The sequence below is a fragment of the Vicugna pacos genome, chromosome 13, assembly GCF_048564905.1.
Source record: "Vicugna pacos chromosome 13, VicPac4, whole genome shotgun sequence".
In the NCBI taxonomy this organism is placed as follows: domain Eukaryota; kingdom Metazoa; phylum Chordata; class Mammalia; order Artiodactyla; family Camelidae; genus Vicugna; species Vicugna pacos.
Window position 1 is genome coordinate 29523579 of NC_132999.1, and position 19512 is coordinate 29543090.

At 34.7% G+C, this 19512-nt stretch overlaps 1 protein-coding gene across 10 annotated transcripts in view; it reads left to right on the forward strand.

The window, feature by feature from the left end:
• Positions 1–19512, forward strand: part of TUT4 (terminal uridylyl transferase 4) — a 132622-nt gene that overhangs the window by 39770 nt on the left and 73340 nt on the right. For all 10 annotated transcript variants that reach the window (XM_072974435.1, XM_031684252.2, XM_015236156.3 and 7 more), the window contains exon 4: positions 2313–2429. In XM_072974435.1, the coding sequence (XP_072830536.1) occupies positions 2313–2429 (117 nt within the window). The remainder of the gene's footprint in view (positions 1–2312; positions 2430–19512) is intronic.

The window sequence follows — 19512 nt, forward strand, 5'->3', positions numbered from 1 at the left end:
ATAATGATAACCTCGCTTATTGGGCTATTGTGATGGTTAAATAAGATAATACAAGGCAAAGTTCTTGGCAGAGTGCCTGGTATGTGGTAAGCACTAAATAAAGATTAGCTACATGTAGAACTTAATTATATTATCAGGTAGGGCAATTTTTACTATTTCATTTTAAGGATATAGAAGCAGACTCAAGTGTCAGAGATTTATCCCAGGTCAACTGAGTTGTCATTTCAGGCCTTCTGACTCTTCAGTCCATGTTATACCAAGTTTTTCTCACTGAAAGAATCTAGGCATGTCCTTATCTGCTCACATTTTGCGATTGAAAAAGTATGATTGATGAGTGATATCATGACTTTATCAGTATTCATGGCTTCAGGTGTTCTGTATTTCTGCTTTTAACTCCTGAATCCCACCCTTCTTGCCACTTCCACCACTCTTGCCTTGAACCAAGCCAGCGTCATCTTTCTTCTGGATTGTTGCAGTATGTTCATAATAGCAATGAGCCCTTCTTCTATTCTTAATATAGAAGGCAAGTGATCACTTTAAAATTAGGTTAGATCTTGTAATTCTCTGCTCAGAAATCTTCAATACCTTCACCTCATACAATAGAATAAAAGCTGGAGTCCTTACCAAGGACTCTGTGATCTGACTCCCATTACCTCTGTGTTCTCGTCATGGCTAGTGTTTTTGCAGTTTCTCAAACATATTAAGCACATTCCTGCCTTAGGGACTTAGCATTCATACTTCTCTCTGCTTGGAATGTCTTTTCCTTTATCCACATAGCTCAATCCTTCACTTCCTTTAAGTCATTTTATCAGTAAGATCTTCAGTGATAAGTCTGTTTTTAAAAGGCAGATAGCCCCTTCTTCCCCCGTATTTTATTTATATATTTGTTTGTGCATTTGTTTATTACCTGTCTTCCTACACTAGAATGTGAATTCATGAGGACGGGGATTTTCATCTGTTTTGCTTACACTATTATCCTCAGCTCCTAGAAAAATGTTTGACCTATAGTATGAGTTCAGAATATATTTGGTGAATAAAGTAGTTGGGGTTGGAAACTGAGAGGTAGAAGTTTCTGTGAGGCAATTAAGTTTAGATTAGAAATAATTTTTATACTAAAGAATTGAAATGACTAGATGGAGCTGAATTTGCTTATTTGCTTGTTGCCTTGGGCAAATTATTTAATTTTAAGCGTTTAGTTACTTTACCATTAAAATGCAGACTCCTCATAGGGATGTTGTAAGGTCAATAGACACTCTATAAATGAAGTCTATATTTTTAGTCTGTGGCAGGACTGTTGCTAAATTTGGTGCATTTAAAGAATTTAAAGAAAATTATGTTGTATTCTGAAGTGAGAATCTTTTTGTCAGGAGTTGTAGCCTATTGAAGATCAATGTGTAATAAAAATTAAGCATTGCTGGAGTTTCCATGTAAGGCATTAGAAACAATGTTTTAAAATTTAACATGTGTCTTTACTGTGTTTTTGTTATTTTTTATTATGTAATCTTATGGGTAGAGTTTTGGCTTTGGATTCAGATATACATGAACTTAAATTCATCATCAACCACTTAATATTGTTGTAACCTTGTGAAAGTTGAAAACTCCATGAGCTTTGTTTTCACATCTGTAAAATGAAGACAATACCAATCTAATTATATTACTAGGGGAGTTAAAATGACAAATTGTATGTGAAACATCTATCATAGTGCCTGGCATATGACAGATGCTTTGGAATGATTTTTTATTTCAATAATACATATATAAAGTATATATAAAGTTAACTACTGTGACTGATGCTTTTCATGTGTCAGGATTATTCCCTTCAGAGTAGTTAACTCAAGAGGCTCTCCATTTATTCCCATTTGATTGTAACTGATTGGAAAGTTTTCAGAACTCAGCTTTTGGAATTGTCTTTTTTATTTGCAGTTTATTTTTTTCAAATCCCCTATTTGAGGGTGGATTTTATTTTTTATAGTAATCAAAAAGACTGAAACTTTGAAACCAATTTTTGGGACAGTGTTAGAATAAGACTAAGGAACAATACTGCCTTTCTTATCTTACATTGGATTCTAAAGGCTATATTAGATAAGTATCCAATATGTTTAGCATTATCATGATACTGTTTTAAATTAGTATATTATCAATTTAAATGATGACTATTTTGAAAAGGACAGCTATCTCTTGGGTATTTAAGTACTGATTTTTTATTAAAAATTGTTTCTTCAGTGCTTACATAGTTGTATCATTCATATATATAGTCCAAAATTTACTTTTTTATTTTCTGAAAAAAATATATTTTTAACTTTTCTTTTTAGCGCTCACCAGAATATACCAATTGCCGATATCTATGCAAACTTTGCTTAATTCATATTGAAAACATCCAGGGAGCTCATAAACATATAAAGGAGAAACGACATAAGAAAAACATTTTGGTAAGTTCTTTTTATAAAATAGTTTATTTATTTATTGAATGGTAAAAGAATATCAAATATTTTTATTAATGAAACTAAAAATTAAATATTCGTCCAGTCTTATAGTAGTAACTGAAGTGATAGAGTTGAAAGCTGTGATTGCCCTCCTTATCTTAGTTGGTCAAGAGTGGAACCTTCTCAGGGACCAGTTTGCTCATACTAACATATATTGATTCTTAAGCTTAAAAGTAAGGTACAGTCAGTTAGTTCAACTGATATTTAGTGATTTATTTGCTAGGTCTAGGGAGCAGTGAATAAGATAGTTATGGTTCTTGCACTCAGAGTTTCTAAAGTACTGGTGAAGGCACACTGAATAAGGATTTAAGTATGATGAGTATTATTAAAGGGGGAAAGGTGGTGCTAAGGAAGTATACAGGACATTTTATTTAGTCTAGAAGAGGGATTGTTTCTTTGAGAAAGTGGCATTTTGAGTTGTTGAACCTTGAAGTAGTAGTTTAAAAATCAGAAAGGTGAGTGGCTTAGAGGGGTAAACTGAGAGCATTTTACACAGAAAAGCAGCATAAATAAAAGTCATGCTGGACTGAAAGAGTCTAGTTTGATTGAAGCAAAGAGAGCTAGAAGGAGGAAAATTATAGGAGATGAAACTGAAGAAGTCCAGACCATGTAGGACCTGATAAACTTTAGATTTTGGAAATTCATCAATTTCAGTTATTTTTATTAAAACATTTCATATAGACATGGTGTAAGTAGAATGTTTTCTTTTTAAAATTCATTAATATATTAGCTATTTAATTTTTTTCTTTTCAAAGTTATAATATTAATACTTTTACTTGAGGTCTCTGCTTATATATCTTCTCTGAGAAATACTCTTTTACCTGACCTTCCCGACAGGTCTTTGTTATAGGTACCCTTTCTCTGTGCTCTTATAGCAGCTTGCTCAGAAAACCTAATACACTGTATTATAAATATCTGCCATTTGTCCTTTTCTAGACTTCAGTATCCAGTATTTTAGAGGGCAAGTTTTGTTTCTTATTTATTTTTGTTTCTGTATTATTAGTACAGCGTCTGTCACATAGTAAGTGCTCAGTACATTTATCTTAAAAAAAAAGCATTGAGAAAAATCATGAACTTAGAAGGAAAAGAAGTCACTCAAATTTTATCAGCCTATTTTTATTTAAATAGAGCTTCAGGAGACTTAATAGAACAGAGGAAAAAGTGATAGTTTAGGAGATGATAACAGAAATTTCAAGAAATGTTGAAAGATGATGATCATTAGTTGCAGGAAGCTCAGAGACTTCTAAACAAGAAACTTAAAAAGAAAGCCAGTATACACTGTATATATTATAGGGGAATTTTAGAATATTATAAAAAAAAAACCCAACCAACCAGCCTTAAAAGCAATTGTACTTGATTTCTGCTTTTGGTGAAGCTGGAATAACAGGGACTGGACTTACCATCTCCTTGAAATACCCCCCCAAAAAAAGACAAAAACAGCTAACAATGATTTTTAGTCAATGAGGAACAGACAGTGAATGGAAAACAAATGTGGTAAGTACAATGACCACTGCAGCTTTTTTGAGAGTTTCTAGATTGTACTGTAGAGAGTGGAACCCAGTGGACTCCCAGAGTTGAGGAGGTGGACTTGAGTCCAGGGAGTACAATGTGGCTAGAGTTTGTAGGACAGAATAACGAAATAGAGAAAGCTATACACAGAGACATCCAGAGATACAAGGACAGTCCCCTTAGAGTGTTCAGCACAGTATTGATTGGTGCATGCATGTGAGAAAAACTAAGTCAGGGAAAGAACCATTTGAGGGCATTAGAACAGTGCTTGTTGCTCACACAAAGCTTGGAATAGTATTTTCCCACTATCCAGACTAGAGAACTTTGTGGGGCATTGGGTAGAGTCCTCAGAAAGATCTTGTTTCAGTAGTGGGGAATATTTAGCCCTGAACTAAATGTGGTCTAGTCCCACCTAAAAAGTTTTAAAGGCAAGACCCAAAAGAATAAACTATTTCTATGTATTTAATGTCATTACAGAACAAAGCTTGAGAATATTTATATAAATACAAAATGTCCTTCACCCCAAAAAAGTTTACACTGTCTGACGTTCAGTCAGAGATTTTCTGAAATACAAAGAAGCAGGAAAACACAAATCATGAAGAGAAGAAAAACCAGCCAATCAAAACTGATCTTGAACTGACATAGTAGAATTAGCAGAGAAGGACATTAAGACATTTAACAAGTATATTTCTGATCTCCCAAAAAATAGAGATATGGAAGGTATAAAAAAGATTAAAATTGAACTTACAGAAATGAAAACTACTATGTCTAAGATGAAAAATTACAGTGTGTAGAACTAATGGAAAATCAGATATTGCAAGAGAAAAGGTAAGTGAACTTGAAGATAAAGCAAGGAAAACTATCCAGAATGAAAAAGAGAAAAAGAAGAACTTCAACTAAAGAAAAAAAAAATCACTGAGCTCTGGGATAATTGATATATATGTACGAGTTCTACACAAACTCTTCCAGAACATCGAAAGGGAAGAATGCTTCCCGACCCAGTCTGTAAGGCCCACGTTACTCTAATACCAAAACCAGAAAAGCACATTACAGTAAGAGAAGACTTCAGGCCAATATCCCTCATGAACATAAATGTAAACGTTCTAAACATTATTTTAGAAAATTGAATCCGGCAATATACTTAAGTAAGAAATACATCATGACCAAGTAGGACTTTATTCTAGGAGTGCATTATTGGTTTAGCATTAGAAAACCAATCAATATAGTTCATCATATTAACAAGCAAAGAAAACTATATGATAGTTTTAGTAGATGAAATGAAAAAGCATTTTAAAAAGTCCTAATAAAAAGTCTCAGCAGACTAGGAGTAGAAACGAACTTCCTCAACATGATAACATCTACAAAGAAGTTATAGCTAATATCATACTTAAGGGTGAAAGAGTGAATGTTGTCTCCCTACAATTAGGAAAAACAAAGGTATGGAAATAGAATAACTGCTGTGGAAACTGTATTGCAGTTCCTTAAAAAGTTAAAAATGGAATTAACCATATGATCCAGCAGTTCTGCTTCTGAGTATATAAAAGCAGAAGAATTGAAGGCAGTGTCTTGAAGAGATATTTGTACACCCATGTTCATAGTAGCATTATTCACAATAGCTAAAACATGGAAGCAACTGAAGTGTCCATCAGCAGATGAATGAATAAGCAAAATGTCAGATATACATGCTGTGGATTATTATACAGTGCTAAAAAGGAAGGCAATTTTAGTATGTTAAAACATGGATGAGCCTTGAGTAAATTAATGCTAACTGAAATAAACCAGCCACAAAAAGACAAGTATTGTATGATTCCAATCATATAAGCTACTTAGAGTAGTCAGAATCATAGAGACAGAGAGAATGGTGGTTGCCAGGGCCTGGGGAGGTGGGGAAATTGGAAGTTATCCTTTATGGGTATGGAGTTTCAGTTGTACAAGATGAAAAGAATTCTCTTGATGAATGATGGTGATGGTTGCAGAATAAATGAATGTACTCATTGACACTGAATTGTACTTGTGAAATGGTTAAGATAGTGAGTTTTGTGTTATGTATTATTTTATCACAATAAAAATTGAAAAAAAGAGATAAATATGTCCACCCTTACCACCTTTATTCAGTGTTGTTCTAGAGGTTCTAGCCAATGCAAGCAGGCAAGGAAAAGAGAGGAGAGCTACCCAAATTAGACAAAAAGAAGTGAAGCTTTATTTGCAGGCAATGTGATTGTTTATGTAGAATATTCATTGAAATCTAGAAAAGAGTTATTCAAAGTAATGAGTGAGTTTAGCAGGGTGGCAGAAAACAAGCTCAGTATGCAAAAATCAGTTGTATTTTTATTTTTTTAGGTTATATGCAAATACTATGCCATTTTATTTTTTTTTTTATTGAAGTATAGTCAGTTTACAATGTGTCAATTTCTGGTGTACAGCACATTGTTTCAGTCATACCTGAATATACATATATTCATTTTCATATTCTTTTTTACCGTAAGCTACTACAAGATACCGAATATAGTTCCCTGTGCTATACAGTATAAACTTACTTACCTATTTTATATATACCAGTCAGTATCTGCAAATCTCAAACTCCCAATTTATCCCTTCCCACCCCTTCCCCCTGGTAACCATAATTATTTCATTTTTCTAGGTCTTTTTCCTAATCTTTTTTTAATTGAAGTGTAGTTGATTTACAATGTTGTGCTAGTTTCTGGGGTACAGCAGAGTGATTCAGTTTTTTAATTTGTTTTTATACAAACACACACATGTTCTTTTCCATTGTAGGTTATTATAAGCTAGTGAATATAGTTCCCTGTGTTATACAGTAGGACCTTGTTGTGTATTTATTTTGTATATGGTAGTTTGTATCTGCTAATACCAAATTCCTAATTTATTCCTTCCCCTCTTTCCTCTTTGGTAACCATGTTTGTTTTCTATGTCTGTGAGTCTCTATTTGTAAATAAATTCATTTGTGTTACTTTTTTACATTCCACATATAAGTTATATGGTATTTATCTTTCTCTGTCTGACTTTAGTTAGTATATAATCTGTAGGTCCACCCATGTTGCTGCAAATGGCATTATTTCTTTCTCTTTTTATGACTGAGAGCTGTTCCATTGTATATATATATACATACCGCATCTTCTTTATCCAGTCATCTGTTGATGGACATTTAGGTTGCTTCCATGTCTTAGCTATTGCAAATAATGCTACAGTGAATACTGGGGTGCATGTATCTTTTCAAATTAGAGTTTTCTTTGGATACATGCTCAGGAGTGGGATTGCTGGATCATATGGTAAGTCTGTTTTTAGTTTGAGGAATCTCCATACTGTTTTCCACAGTGGCTGCACCAAACTGCATTCCCACCAGCAGTGTAGGAGAGTTCCCTTTTCTCCACAGCCTCTCCAGCATTTATCGTTTGTGGACTTTTGAATGATGGCCATTCTGACTGGTGTGAGGTGATACCTCATTGTAGTTTTGATTTGCACTTCTCTGATAATTAGCAAATTGAGCATCTTTTCATATGCATATATGCCATCTGTATTTCTTCCTCAAAGAAATATCTGCTTAGGTCTCAAGCACGTTTTTTGATTGGGTGGTTTTTGTTGTTGTTACTGAGTTGTATGAGCTGTTTGTATATTCTGGAAGTTAATCTCTTATCAGTCACATAATTTTAAATATTTTCTCACTGTCTGTAGGTTGTCTTTTCAGTTTGTTTTGTTGTGCAAAAGCTTATAAGTTTAATTAGGTCCCATTTGTTTATTTTTGCTCTTATTTCTGTTGCCTTGGGAGACTGACCTAGGAAAACATTGCTATAATTTATGTCAGAGAGTGTTTTGCATATGTTCTCTTCTGTGAGATTTATGGTGTCCTGTCTTATGTTTAAGTCTTTAAGATATTTTGAGTTTATTTTTGTGTTTGATGTGAGGGAGTGTTCTTACTTCATTAATTTACATGTGGCTGTCCAGCTTTCCCAACACCACTTGTCAAAGAAACTACCTTTTCTCCATTGTATATTCTTGCCTCCTTTGTTGAAGATTAATTGACCGTAGGTGTGTGAGTTTATTTCTGGGCTCTCTGTTCTGTTCCACTGATCCATATGTCTGTTTTTGTACCCATACAGTGCTGTTTTGATGACTGTAGCTTTGTGGTATTGTCTGAAGTCTGGGAGGTTTATGCCTGCAGCTCTTTTCTTTCTCCTCAGGATTGCTTTGTCAATTCTGGGTCTTTCATGGTTCCATATAAACTTTAGGATTATTTGTTCTAGTCTTGTGAAAAATGTCATGGGTAATTTATAGGGATCACATTAAATCTGTAGGTTGCTTCGGGTAGTATGGCCATTTAAACAATATTAATCTTACAATCCAAGAGCATGGGATACCTTTCCATTTCTTTGAATTATATTCAGTTTCCTTGATCAGTGTTTTATAGTTCTCAGCTTATAAGTGTTTCACTTCCTTGGACAGGTTTATTCCTAAGTATTTTTTTAATGCAATTTTAAAGGGGATTTTTTAAAAAATTTTCCCTTTACAGTAATATTTCATTATTTAATTTTCCCTTTACAGTAATATTTCATTATTACTGTAAAGAGATGCAACAGATTTCTTTATGTTAATCTTGTATCCTGATGCTTTGCTGAATTTGTTTATCTGCTCTGGTTTTGTTTGGGGTCTTTAGGGTTTTCTATATATAGTATCATGTCATCTGCATATCATGACAGTTTTACCTTTTCCTTTCCCATTTTGATCCCTTTTATTTCTATCTCTCATCTGATTGTTGTGGCTTGGGCTTCCAATGCTATGATGAATAGAAGTGGTGAGAGTGGACATACTTGTCTTGTTCCAGATTTTAGTGGGAAGGCTTTCAGCTTTTCCCTATTGAGTATTATGTTCACTGTGGGTTTGTATAAATGACTTTTATTATGTTGAGATATGTTTCCTCTGTACGCACATTGGTAAGAGTTTTTAATCATGAGTGGATGTTGAATTTTATCAAATGCTTTGTCTGCATCTATTGAAATGGTCATGTGTTCTTTCTTTTCTTTTGTTGATGTGGTTATCACTGATTGATTTGTGTATATTGAACCATCCTTCTGACCCTGGGATGCATCCAACTTGATCATCGTATATGATCTTTTTTATGTATTTTTGGTTTTGGTTTGCTAATATTTTGTTGAGAATTTTTGTATCTATATTCATCAAAGATACTGGCCTGTAATTTTCTCTTTTAATAGTGTCTTTGTCTGGTTTTGGTATTAGGGTGATGGTGGCTTCATAGACTAACTTTGGAGTATTGCATCCTCTTCAGTCTTTTGGAAAAATTTGAAAAGGATCAGTATAGGTTCTTCGTATGTTTGGTAAAATTCCCCAGTGAAGCTATCTGGTCCTGGACTTTTGTTAGCAGGGAGTTTTTTAAATTACAGATTCTATTTCACTTCTAGTGATTGGTCTGTTCAAATTATGTATATTTATTTAGTTGTGGTAGACTGTTTCTAGAAACTTGTACATTTCTTCTAGGTTGTCCAAGTTGTCAGCATATAATTGTTGATAGTATTCTCAAGTTTTTTTGTATTTATGCAGTATTGGTTGTTACTTCTCTTTCGTTTCTTACTTTGTTTATTTGAGTCCTCTCACTTTTCTTTTTGGTGAACCTGGCCAGAGGTCTATTTGTCTATTTTGTTTACCCTGTCAGAGAATGAGCTCTTGGTTTTATTGGGGTTTTTTTATATATATATATATTTAAAACCCTCTATTTTATTTATTTCTTCTTTGATCTTTATTATTTCATTCCTTTTGCTGACTTCAGGTTTTGTTTGTTCTTTGTCCAATTCTTTTAGGTGGTAGGGTAGGTTGTTTATTTGAGATTTTTTCTTGTTTTTTGGGGGGAAGGACTGTATTGAACTTCCCTCAAAGGACTGCTTTTGCTGCATCCCATAGATTTTGTATGGTTGTGTTTTCATTGTCATTTGTCTGAAGGTATTTTTAAATTTTCTCTTTTATTTCATTGTTAACCCATTGATTCTTTAGTAGCATGTTTAATCTCTATGGAATTGTTTTTTTTTAATCAGTTCTCTTTCGATAGTTGATTTCTAGTTTCATGGAGTTGTGATTAGAGAGGATTTTTGAAATAAATTCTGTCCTCTTACATTTGTTGAGGCTTCTTTTGTATCCTAACATGTGGTCTATCCTAGAGAATGTTCCGTGTGCACTTGAAAAGAATGTGTATTCTGTTTTTTTTAATACAGTGTCCTGGAAATATCAAGTAAGTCTAGCTGTTCTGCTGTGTCATTTAGGGTTTCTGTTGCCTTACTAATTTTTCTGTCTGGAAGACCTGTCCATTGATGTTGGTGGGGTCTACTGCTATTGCATTCCCATCAATTTCTCCCTTTATGTATGTTAGTATTTGTTTTATGTATTTAGGTGCTCCTATATTAGGTGTACATAGGTTAATGAGTGTAATATCCTCTTCTTGTATTGGTCCTTTTATCATTATATGTGTCTTTGTCTTTCTTTGTGGCCATTGTTTTAAAGTTTATTTGTGTGATGTAAGTACTGCTACCCTCACTTTCTTGTCATTTCTGTTTGCATGAAATACCTTTTTTCATCCCCTCACTTTCAATCTATATGTGTCCTTTGCCCTAAAATGGGTCTCTTGTAGGCAGCATGTTGTAGGCTCTTGTTTTATTATCCAGTCTGCCACTCTGCATCTTTTTATGTGATTCTATTTTAAAGAAGTATAGCCAGTTTACAATGTTGTGTCAATTTCTAGTGTAAAGTATAATATGTATCTTTGATTGGTGTGTTTAGTCCATTGACATTTTAGATAATTATTGATAGATATTTATTGCCATTTAAAATCTTGTTTTCCAGTTAATTTTGTATTTCTTTGTTCTTTTTCTTTTTGTTTTTCCTTTTGTGGTTGCATGGTTCTCTTTTGTCTTAAGTTTGTATTCTTTTCTTTTTGGCTTTTATGAATCTACTGTATGTTTTTGATTTGTAATTACCCTATTTTTTCAAGTATGTTAACCCATTATTATATCTACCTGCTTTAGACTGGTAGTCATCTAGGCTCAAACACATTTTTTAAAAATCTACATTTTCTAACTCCCCTTCAGCACATTTTATGATTTTGGTGTCTGTTTTACATCTTTATGTTTATCCTTTTGCTGTTCATTGTAGTTACCATTACTTTCACAAAATTACCATTACTTTCACAAAATTTTTTTTGATTTTTTTTTTTTAAATCTGTGTACTGACTTTAAGTAATTTACTTTCCAATTGTGATTTTCTCTTTTCTATAGATTCTTGCTTCTTTTCTATTTAGAGAAGACCTTTCAATATTTCTTTTAGGATAGGTTTAGTGTTGCCATTTTCTTTTAGTTTTTGCTTCTCTGAGAAATTATTTCTCTCTCCTCCTATTCTAAATGATAACCTTGCTGGGTAGTGTATCCTAGTTTGCAGGCTTTCCCTTTTCAGGACTTTGAGTATATCTTGCCACTCCCTTCTGGCTTGCACTGCTTCTGTAGAGAAATTAAAAGTAATTAACCCTTTATTTTTCTCTTACTGCCTTTAGAATCCTCTCTTAAACTTGACATTTTATTATAATATGTCTTGGTGTAGGTCTTTTGGGTTCATCTTGTTTGGGACCCTCTGTGCTTCCTGTACTTGATACTTGTTTCCTTTTTCAAGTTTGGGAGATTTTCAGCCATAATTTCTTCAAATATATTTTTGATCCCCCTTTCTCTTTGTTCTCTTTCTGGGATCCTTTTTATGCATAGACTGGCATGATTTATATTATCTTCTAGGTCTTGTACATTACTTTCATTTTTTTTCATTTGTCTTTCTGTTTGCTATTCTGTTTGGGTGATTTCCATTATTTTATCTTCCAGATCCCTTATTTGTTCTTTTGCATTATTCAGTTTGTTATTTATATCCTTTAACTCAGCTTTCATCTTGACAAACGAGTTTACTAATTGGCTCCTCTGTATAGTTTCTGGTTCCTTTTTATAATAACCTGCATTTCTGTTAATAGCCCTTCTTCATTCCTTCAGTATTTTTATTGCCTCCTTTTTGAACTTCCGGTCTAGTAGAGTGGAGAAGTCTGTTTCATTGTTCTTTCAAGGGAAATCTCTTGATCTTTTAATTGCGAGTGGTTCCACTGCTTCTTCATTTACGTATATTTCTCTGACTCTATGTATGAGTTTAGGAGAAGCAGTTATCTACAGTGGTCTTGAAGAGCTATTTTTGCGTGGGAGCATCCCTGTGTAGCCTGTGTGAGAGTAATATTTTTGATATGAGGGCTGTTATTAGTATGGATGCCTACATCCATCTTTCCTCAGTGTGGCTAGCCGTTATCCCCTAGATGCACAGTGTGATTGGTGTTGTGGTGACCAGGGCCTGCATTCAGTGTTGACTGAGGCTCCACTTTTTCTCTCTGGTGGTCACAGTCCTATCGGCAGCAGGGTATTCTCCCCAGTTGTTGGGGTAGAAGCCCCCAGATCTGTTTTCTGAGCTGTGGTTTGAGATAGGTGGGACTCTAGCACTCCTGCTGGGAGAGGAGCCACTGAATATTCCTACATAGGAGCTGTTTACTGGGAAGTCTACTCTCTGGTTGTCTGTCACTTGTTATGTAAACTTACAAAGTACACTGTTGTTGGTACTGTCTTTAGCCCTCACTCAACTTCGGGAATTCAGGTAATCAGCCGGTTGTCCCTCATGTGCTGTGCTCATAAAGTCACCAGCGCAGATTTGTTGGCGCAGATCTGCTTAGCAGCACTGGGACTGCTGTAGTTGCTCACTTGGACCCAACATGGGAGCTAGGGAATCAGCCCAGACCCCAGCCCTGCCGCTGCATGCCACCCCAGCCACAGAAGCACCATTAGTTTTCTGGGATGTCTCACAGGTGCTGAACTTACAAAAATCATAAATCCATGGTCTGCATAGCTGCTGGGACTCTGCTCAGATTTCAGCCCTGTTTCTGAAGTTGTGCAACCCCTGGGTATCAGCTCAGGTTTCAGCCCTGCCTCTGCGTGGGACAGTCTGCTTATGCTTGTGTTGTCCCAGAGCTCAGAGATGCTGGGTGGTGCCCACTGTGAGCACTTGGAGAGTGAGGCTGCAATGGCAGAACCCTGCCCCTCCTTTTACAGGCATTAACAATGGGGCTTCTATGCGGGATATGAGCTTCGTCCTGTGCACACCCTCAGTTGTGGCTTGGACCACACTCTAGCCTCTTCAGGCTGTCTCTGTGCAGCCAACCCAGTCTTATTCCTGGGTCTGTCCTTTGAAACCTGGGTTTTTGCACTCAGCTCCTCTGCACACCAGCATACATGTGTCTGGGGTTGGGAAGTGCAGTGAAGTGGCCAAGATGGTCTGTGCTGGTCTCTCTCTGTCTGCCACAGTCTGGTTGCTGTACTCCCCTCTGGACTCTGAAACTCCCTTTCTGTCCCAGCAGATCTCCCAGCTGGTGAAGGGGATTCTCAGGGTGAGGGAACGTTTCCTCTTTCGCAGTTCCCTCCCAGGGATGCAGGTCTCATCCTGATTCCTTTTTTCCCTTTCATCCTACACAGTTCCCTGGTGATATTTCTTGTAACTTTGGTTCTATGAGATCTTCTGCCAGAGTTCAGTAGGTATTCTGTGAGAACTGTTCCACATGTAGATGTATTTTTGATTTATTTGTTGGAGGATGTGAGCTCCATGTCCTTCTGTTCCACCATCTTGATCTCCTTTCAACTGTATTTTTATACACTATTAATAAACAGTACAAAATTGAACTTAAAAAGTTACCATTTATAATAGCATCAAAAATATGCTAAACTTGTGTACAGAAACTACAAAACATTCCTGGAAGAAATTAAAGAATTGCTAAATAAATGGGGAAATAAACCTTGTTTATATGTTGGACGAATTGATACTGTTAAATGTCTTTCCAGGTCACCCTATAGATTCAACACAATCCGACCAAGTTCCTGATTTCAAAAACTGGTTCTAAAATTCATCTGTAAATGCAGAGGCCCTAGAAAACCCAAAGCAACTTTAGAAAAGAACTAAGTTGGTGGACTACCAACACCTGATTTCCAGATTTGTAAAGCTACAATAATGAAGACAGTGTGGTATTAGCATTAAGTAGACAAATAGATCAGTGGAGCAGAATATTGAGTCTAGAAATAGGACTGCCCTTACATGAGCAACTGAGTTTTGACAGAGCTTCAAAGGCAATTGAGTAGAGAAATGACACTTCTAAACATAAGAATAAATAGATACCGTATATGAAGAAAGACCGTAGAGCCATACCTTGCACTATATAAAAAAAACTCAAAATGAATCACAGAGCTAAATGTAAAACTGAAAAGTATAAAATTTCCACAAGAAGACATAGGAGGAGATCTTTATGACCTTTTGTAGACAAATTTTCTTAGATCCGACACCAAAGGAAAAAAAAAGTAATTACTGGGACTTCCTCAAAATTACAAACTTCTGCTCTGTGAAAGATATTGTTCAAAGAATGGGAGACTGGGAGAAAATAATTGCAAATCATATATCTGGTAAATGATTTAATCTAGAAGATATAAACAACCATCAAAGCTCAGTAGTAAGTACAGGAATCCCCTCTTATTCTTGGTTTTATTTTCTGTGGTTTTAGTTCCCCTTGGTCAGCCATGTTGGAAAATATTAAATGGAAAATTCTACAAATGAGTTTTAAATTGCATGTTATAATGAATAATGTGATGAAATCTCATGTTGTTCAGCTTTATCCTGCCTGGGATGTGAAACATTCCTTTGTCCAGCGTGTCCACACTATATGTTAGCTGCCTGTTAGCCACTTAGTAGCTACCTTAGTTATCAGATTGGCTCTTGATGGAATCACAATGCTTGTGTTTGAGTAACCCTTATTTTACTTAATGGCTCCAAAGTGCAAGAATAGTGATGTAGGTGATTTGGGTAGTCTCTTACTGTGCCTAATTTATACTTAAAACTTTATAATGGGTGTATATGTACAGGAAAAAACATAGTGTTTATAGGGTTCAGTACTAGCTGTGGTTTCAGGCCTCCACTGGGGGTCTTGGAACGTATCCCCTATGGATAAGAGGGGACTAATGTGATAAACAACCAAATAAAAATATGGGTGAAAGGTTTGAGTCAACATTTCCTTAAAGAAGACATGCAGATATTAAACACATGAAAAGATGCTTTACATTGTTCATCATTAGAGAAATTACTACACTTATTAGAACAGCTGAATTTAAGAAGATTGACTATGCCAGGTATTGTTAAGAATGTGAAGGGAACTACAAGTCTCAAATAGTACTGGTAGAAATGTAAAGTAGTACATCTGCTTATTTTTTTAAAAGGTTTATTTTTAAATTTTTTTTAGTTGAGAGATAGTAGACATAACATTATATTAGTTTCAGGTGTATGACATAATGACTTAGTATATGTATATTTTGCAAAATGATCACAGTAAGTTTAATGAATATCCACTGCCACACGTAATTACAAATTTTTTTCTTGAGATGAGAAATTTTAAGATTTACTCTTAGCCACTTTTAAATACACAATATGGTATTCTTAACTATAGTCACCATGCATATATTGCATTTCCAGGACTAATTTATTTTATAACTGAAAGTTTCTAGCTTTTGACTAGTTTTACCCATTTCACCTCCCCCTACCACTCACCCCTGCCTCTGGCAACCACCAGTCTGGACCCTGTATGAGTTCAGTTTTTGTTTCTTGTTTGTTTTCTTTAGATTACACATATAAGTGAGGTCATATCTCTGTCTGACTTATTTCATTTAGCAGTGTGCCCTCAGGGTCCATCCATGTTGTTTCATATGGCAAGATTTTCTTTTTTTAATGCCTGAGTAATATTCAGTAATATATAGACCATGTTTTCTTCAGTCATTCATTCATCAGTGGACACTTAGATTGTTTCTGTGTCTTGGCTGTTGTAAATAGTGCTGCAGTGAATATGGAGATTCAGATATCTTTTCCAGTTAGTGTTTTCATTTCCTTCAATAAATACCCAGAAGTGGAATTACTGGTTATACGGTGATACATCCACTTTTGAAAACATTTTGGCAGTTTAAAAATAATTCAACATACACCTAATAAACGATTCAGCCATTTCATTCCTATGTATTTAGAAGAAAAATGAAAGCATATATCTATACAAATTGTATATGAATGTTCATAGCAGTTTTATGTATGATAATTATCCAGAGAATGTGAACAAGCCAAATGTACATCAGTAGGTGAATAGATAAAACACATTTTGACATCTCCATACTTTGTTATACTATTTGGCATAAAAAGAAGTGAACTATTGATTACACAGCAACATAGATGAATCTTAAAATAATTACCCTGAGTGAAAGAAGCTAGACAAAAATGAGTATATACTATGTGATTCTATTTATTCTATTTAAAACCCTGGAAAATGCAGTCTAATCTATAGTCACAGAAAGCAAGTTGGTGGTTGCCTGAGTATGAGTGTGGGAGGGGAGGAAATGATTATAAAGGGATATGAGGGAACTTTTATGAGTGGTTGATATGTTTATTAACTTTACTGTGGCAATGGTTTTATTGTATATGTATGTCAAAAACTAACCAAATTGCAAACCTTAAATATGTGCAGTTTATTTTATATAAATTATATCTCAGTATAGTTGTTTTTTAAAAAGCAGTCACAAAGAAAAGGTCGTTCATAAAGGTGCAGAAGTTGGGAATGCATCTGAATTATCAGTAGCAGCACTAAAAGCCAGAAGGCAGTGCAATAATCTTTAGAATTCTGGAGGGGAAAAAAACCTCCTGTCAACTTATATTTTTATACCTAGTGAAATTACCTAACAATAATGAACACAAAATATATTGATGGCCAAATTAAATGAGAGTGTTAACCTTCAGAGGACTATTAGTAAGTTCTAAAGGATGTATTTTAGACTAAGAAAGATGAACCGTGGGGAAACATGAGAGATGTGGGAAAGAATGGAGAATTAAAGACATGTTGGTTTAATAAAATAATAATAACAGCAACAATAGCAACAGCATTCCATTTGTCAGGGACAGAAATGTAGGCTATAATTAAAATACTCAACAGTAATAGGATGTAAGTTTGGAGAGGGTTCTCAGTGTTACTGCTGTTAAAAATTTTCTAGATTGGGAAGATAATAAAGATACTGGTTTATTTTGAGATATTTTTAGTTTAGTATACATGTTGAAATACCTAGGTAAGCACTAAAAGACTAGCAATAGAGTAAAGCTTCCATACTATGAAAAGAAGAAAGATTGAATAAGACAATGAAAAAGCCTCCAGCTAAAGAATGGGCAGGGTGTGGCATCGGGTGATGAACTGGTGGTGTCAGGAAAAGCAGATCAAAAAAGAAAACTCATGGAATATTACTCAGCTATAAAAAGGAATAAAATAATGCCATTTGCTGCAGCATGGATGGACCTGGAGATGGTCATTCTAAGTGAAGAAAGCCGGAAAGAGAAAGAAAAATATCATGTGGATATCACTTCTGTGGAATCTAAAAAAGTAACACAAATGAACTTATTTACAAAACAGAAACAGACTCACAGACATAGAAAACAAACTTAACGGTTACCAGGGGGAAAGGTGGAGGGGGAGTAGAGGGATAAATTGGGAATTCAGGATTTGTAGATACTAACTACTATATATAAAATAGATAAACAATGGGGTCCTACTGTCTGAATTATATCCAATATCTCATAGTAACCTATAATGAAAAAGAATATGAAAATGAATATATGTATATATATATATGACTGTATACCAGAACATTATGCTGTATACCAGAAACTGACACAACATTGTAAACTGACTGTATTTCAATAAAAAAAAGAACTTTAGAAATATACCTGGAATTAACTATTATTGTTCAACCTGTTTTAGAAATTTTAACAAAAACAATGTAATAGCTAAGAGATACCCAAAAAAAAGCTCAGTCAAAATTCATCTTACACATATCCAAAAAGATGAATGAGCTGTATTTTTCCAGTTACAAGACCAGTACACATTTTTGATTTATAAATAATTTATTCTGTACCTTCAGCTTCTGCTTTAGGCGCTGATGCTATAGAGATCTGAAAAAAAATAAACTGCCATCACCTGTGGATGTAGGGCATTCACAGGCACTGGGCATAGGCATAAGCAAGTGACTGAAAAAGAGTATGGTGTGATAGTAGATGGTTTCTTGAATATGCTGTGACAGTAGTTTGGGACTTACGTAAGAAATTTTGTGTAGTGAGTTGGAGAAAGCTTAATAGAGAAGTTGAATAGAGAACCTGATCCAAAGAGTCACTGAAGCAAGAAACCACAGACTGTGTACAGTTTCTTAGCATAACAAGAAAACTGGCAAAGGGGAGGATGAAATATATATTTTGGAGAGATGGGCAAAAGCCTGATCATGAATGAATACATATACTATGTTGGAGTATTTGGATTTTATTTTGAGGTTTATGGAGTTCAATGACATGTATGTTTGCAAGATTACTCACCCTGGCATCAGTGTGAAATAAGCCTTTGAAGGGTCTAGGTTGGTGAGACCAGTTAGTTTTTATAATAATCTATTCAGGCAATGAGGAGTATTTGATATGAAGTAGTTGTTAGTGAGAATGAAGTTGAGGTTAGAGCTTTAAGAATGAATTAGGATATAGAATTGTGGAAGTAGAGGCCTAGGATATCTAAAATGATCATAAGGTATCTGAGATGTTATTATAGATTGTGATTCCATTTACTTAGAGGAATTACAAAAAGAAAAATGTTTTAAAACATGCTGAGTTTGAAACACTTATAGGACATTTCAAGTAGAGATGTTCACCAATCAGTTGAATGTAAGGATCTGGAATTTATATTAGGAACTGGTGAGTCAGATTTGGTCATCTTTAGCATATTGAAGTCATGGGTGTGGGTGAGATCATGGAAGGAAGTAAGAACACAAACATTAAAGAACACAAACATTAAAGGACTGGTAGAGGAAGAGCAACCAGTAGACTGGAGAATGATCAGAAAAATAGGAAGAATAGAGAGGAATATCACAGAAGCAGAAAGAAAGGAGAGTTTTAAGAGGATAGTCCAAAGTGTCTGATAATACAGATAAAAATAATTTAAGAATATGGACTTTGTAACTAAGGATGTTTTGATAATCCTATAAGAGCATGTTCTGATTTAGAGCTAATGAATGTAGTTTTGAGTGAGCAGGTTAAAGGAAGGACACACAGACTTAACCTTCAGGAAGCTTCATTGTGAAAGAAAGGAAGGAAAATTGCTACCATGGCACACACAGTCTTTTTTTTTTTTTTTCAATATGGCATAGTGGAACTTTCACCATGGTTCATGATTTTAATTTTTTATTTATTCAAATAATCATTTTGATTAATCCATATCTCTGTCTTGACTGTGAACTCCATGAGAGCAGGGGTCATATGCATTCTTTTTTTCGCATTGTAACTCCATTGTCTAGCACGATGCCTGACACATAGTTACTCCATGATATTTGTTGACTGTTGA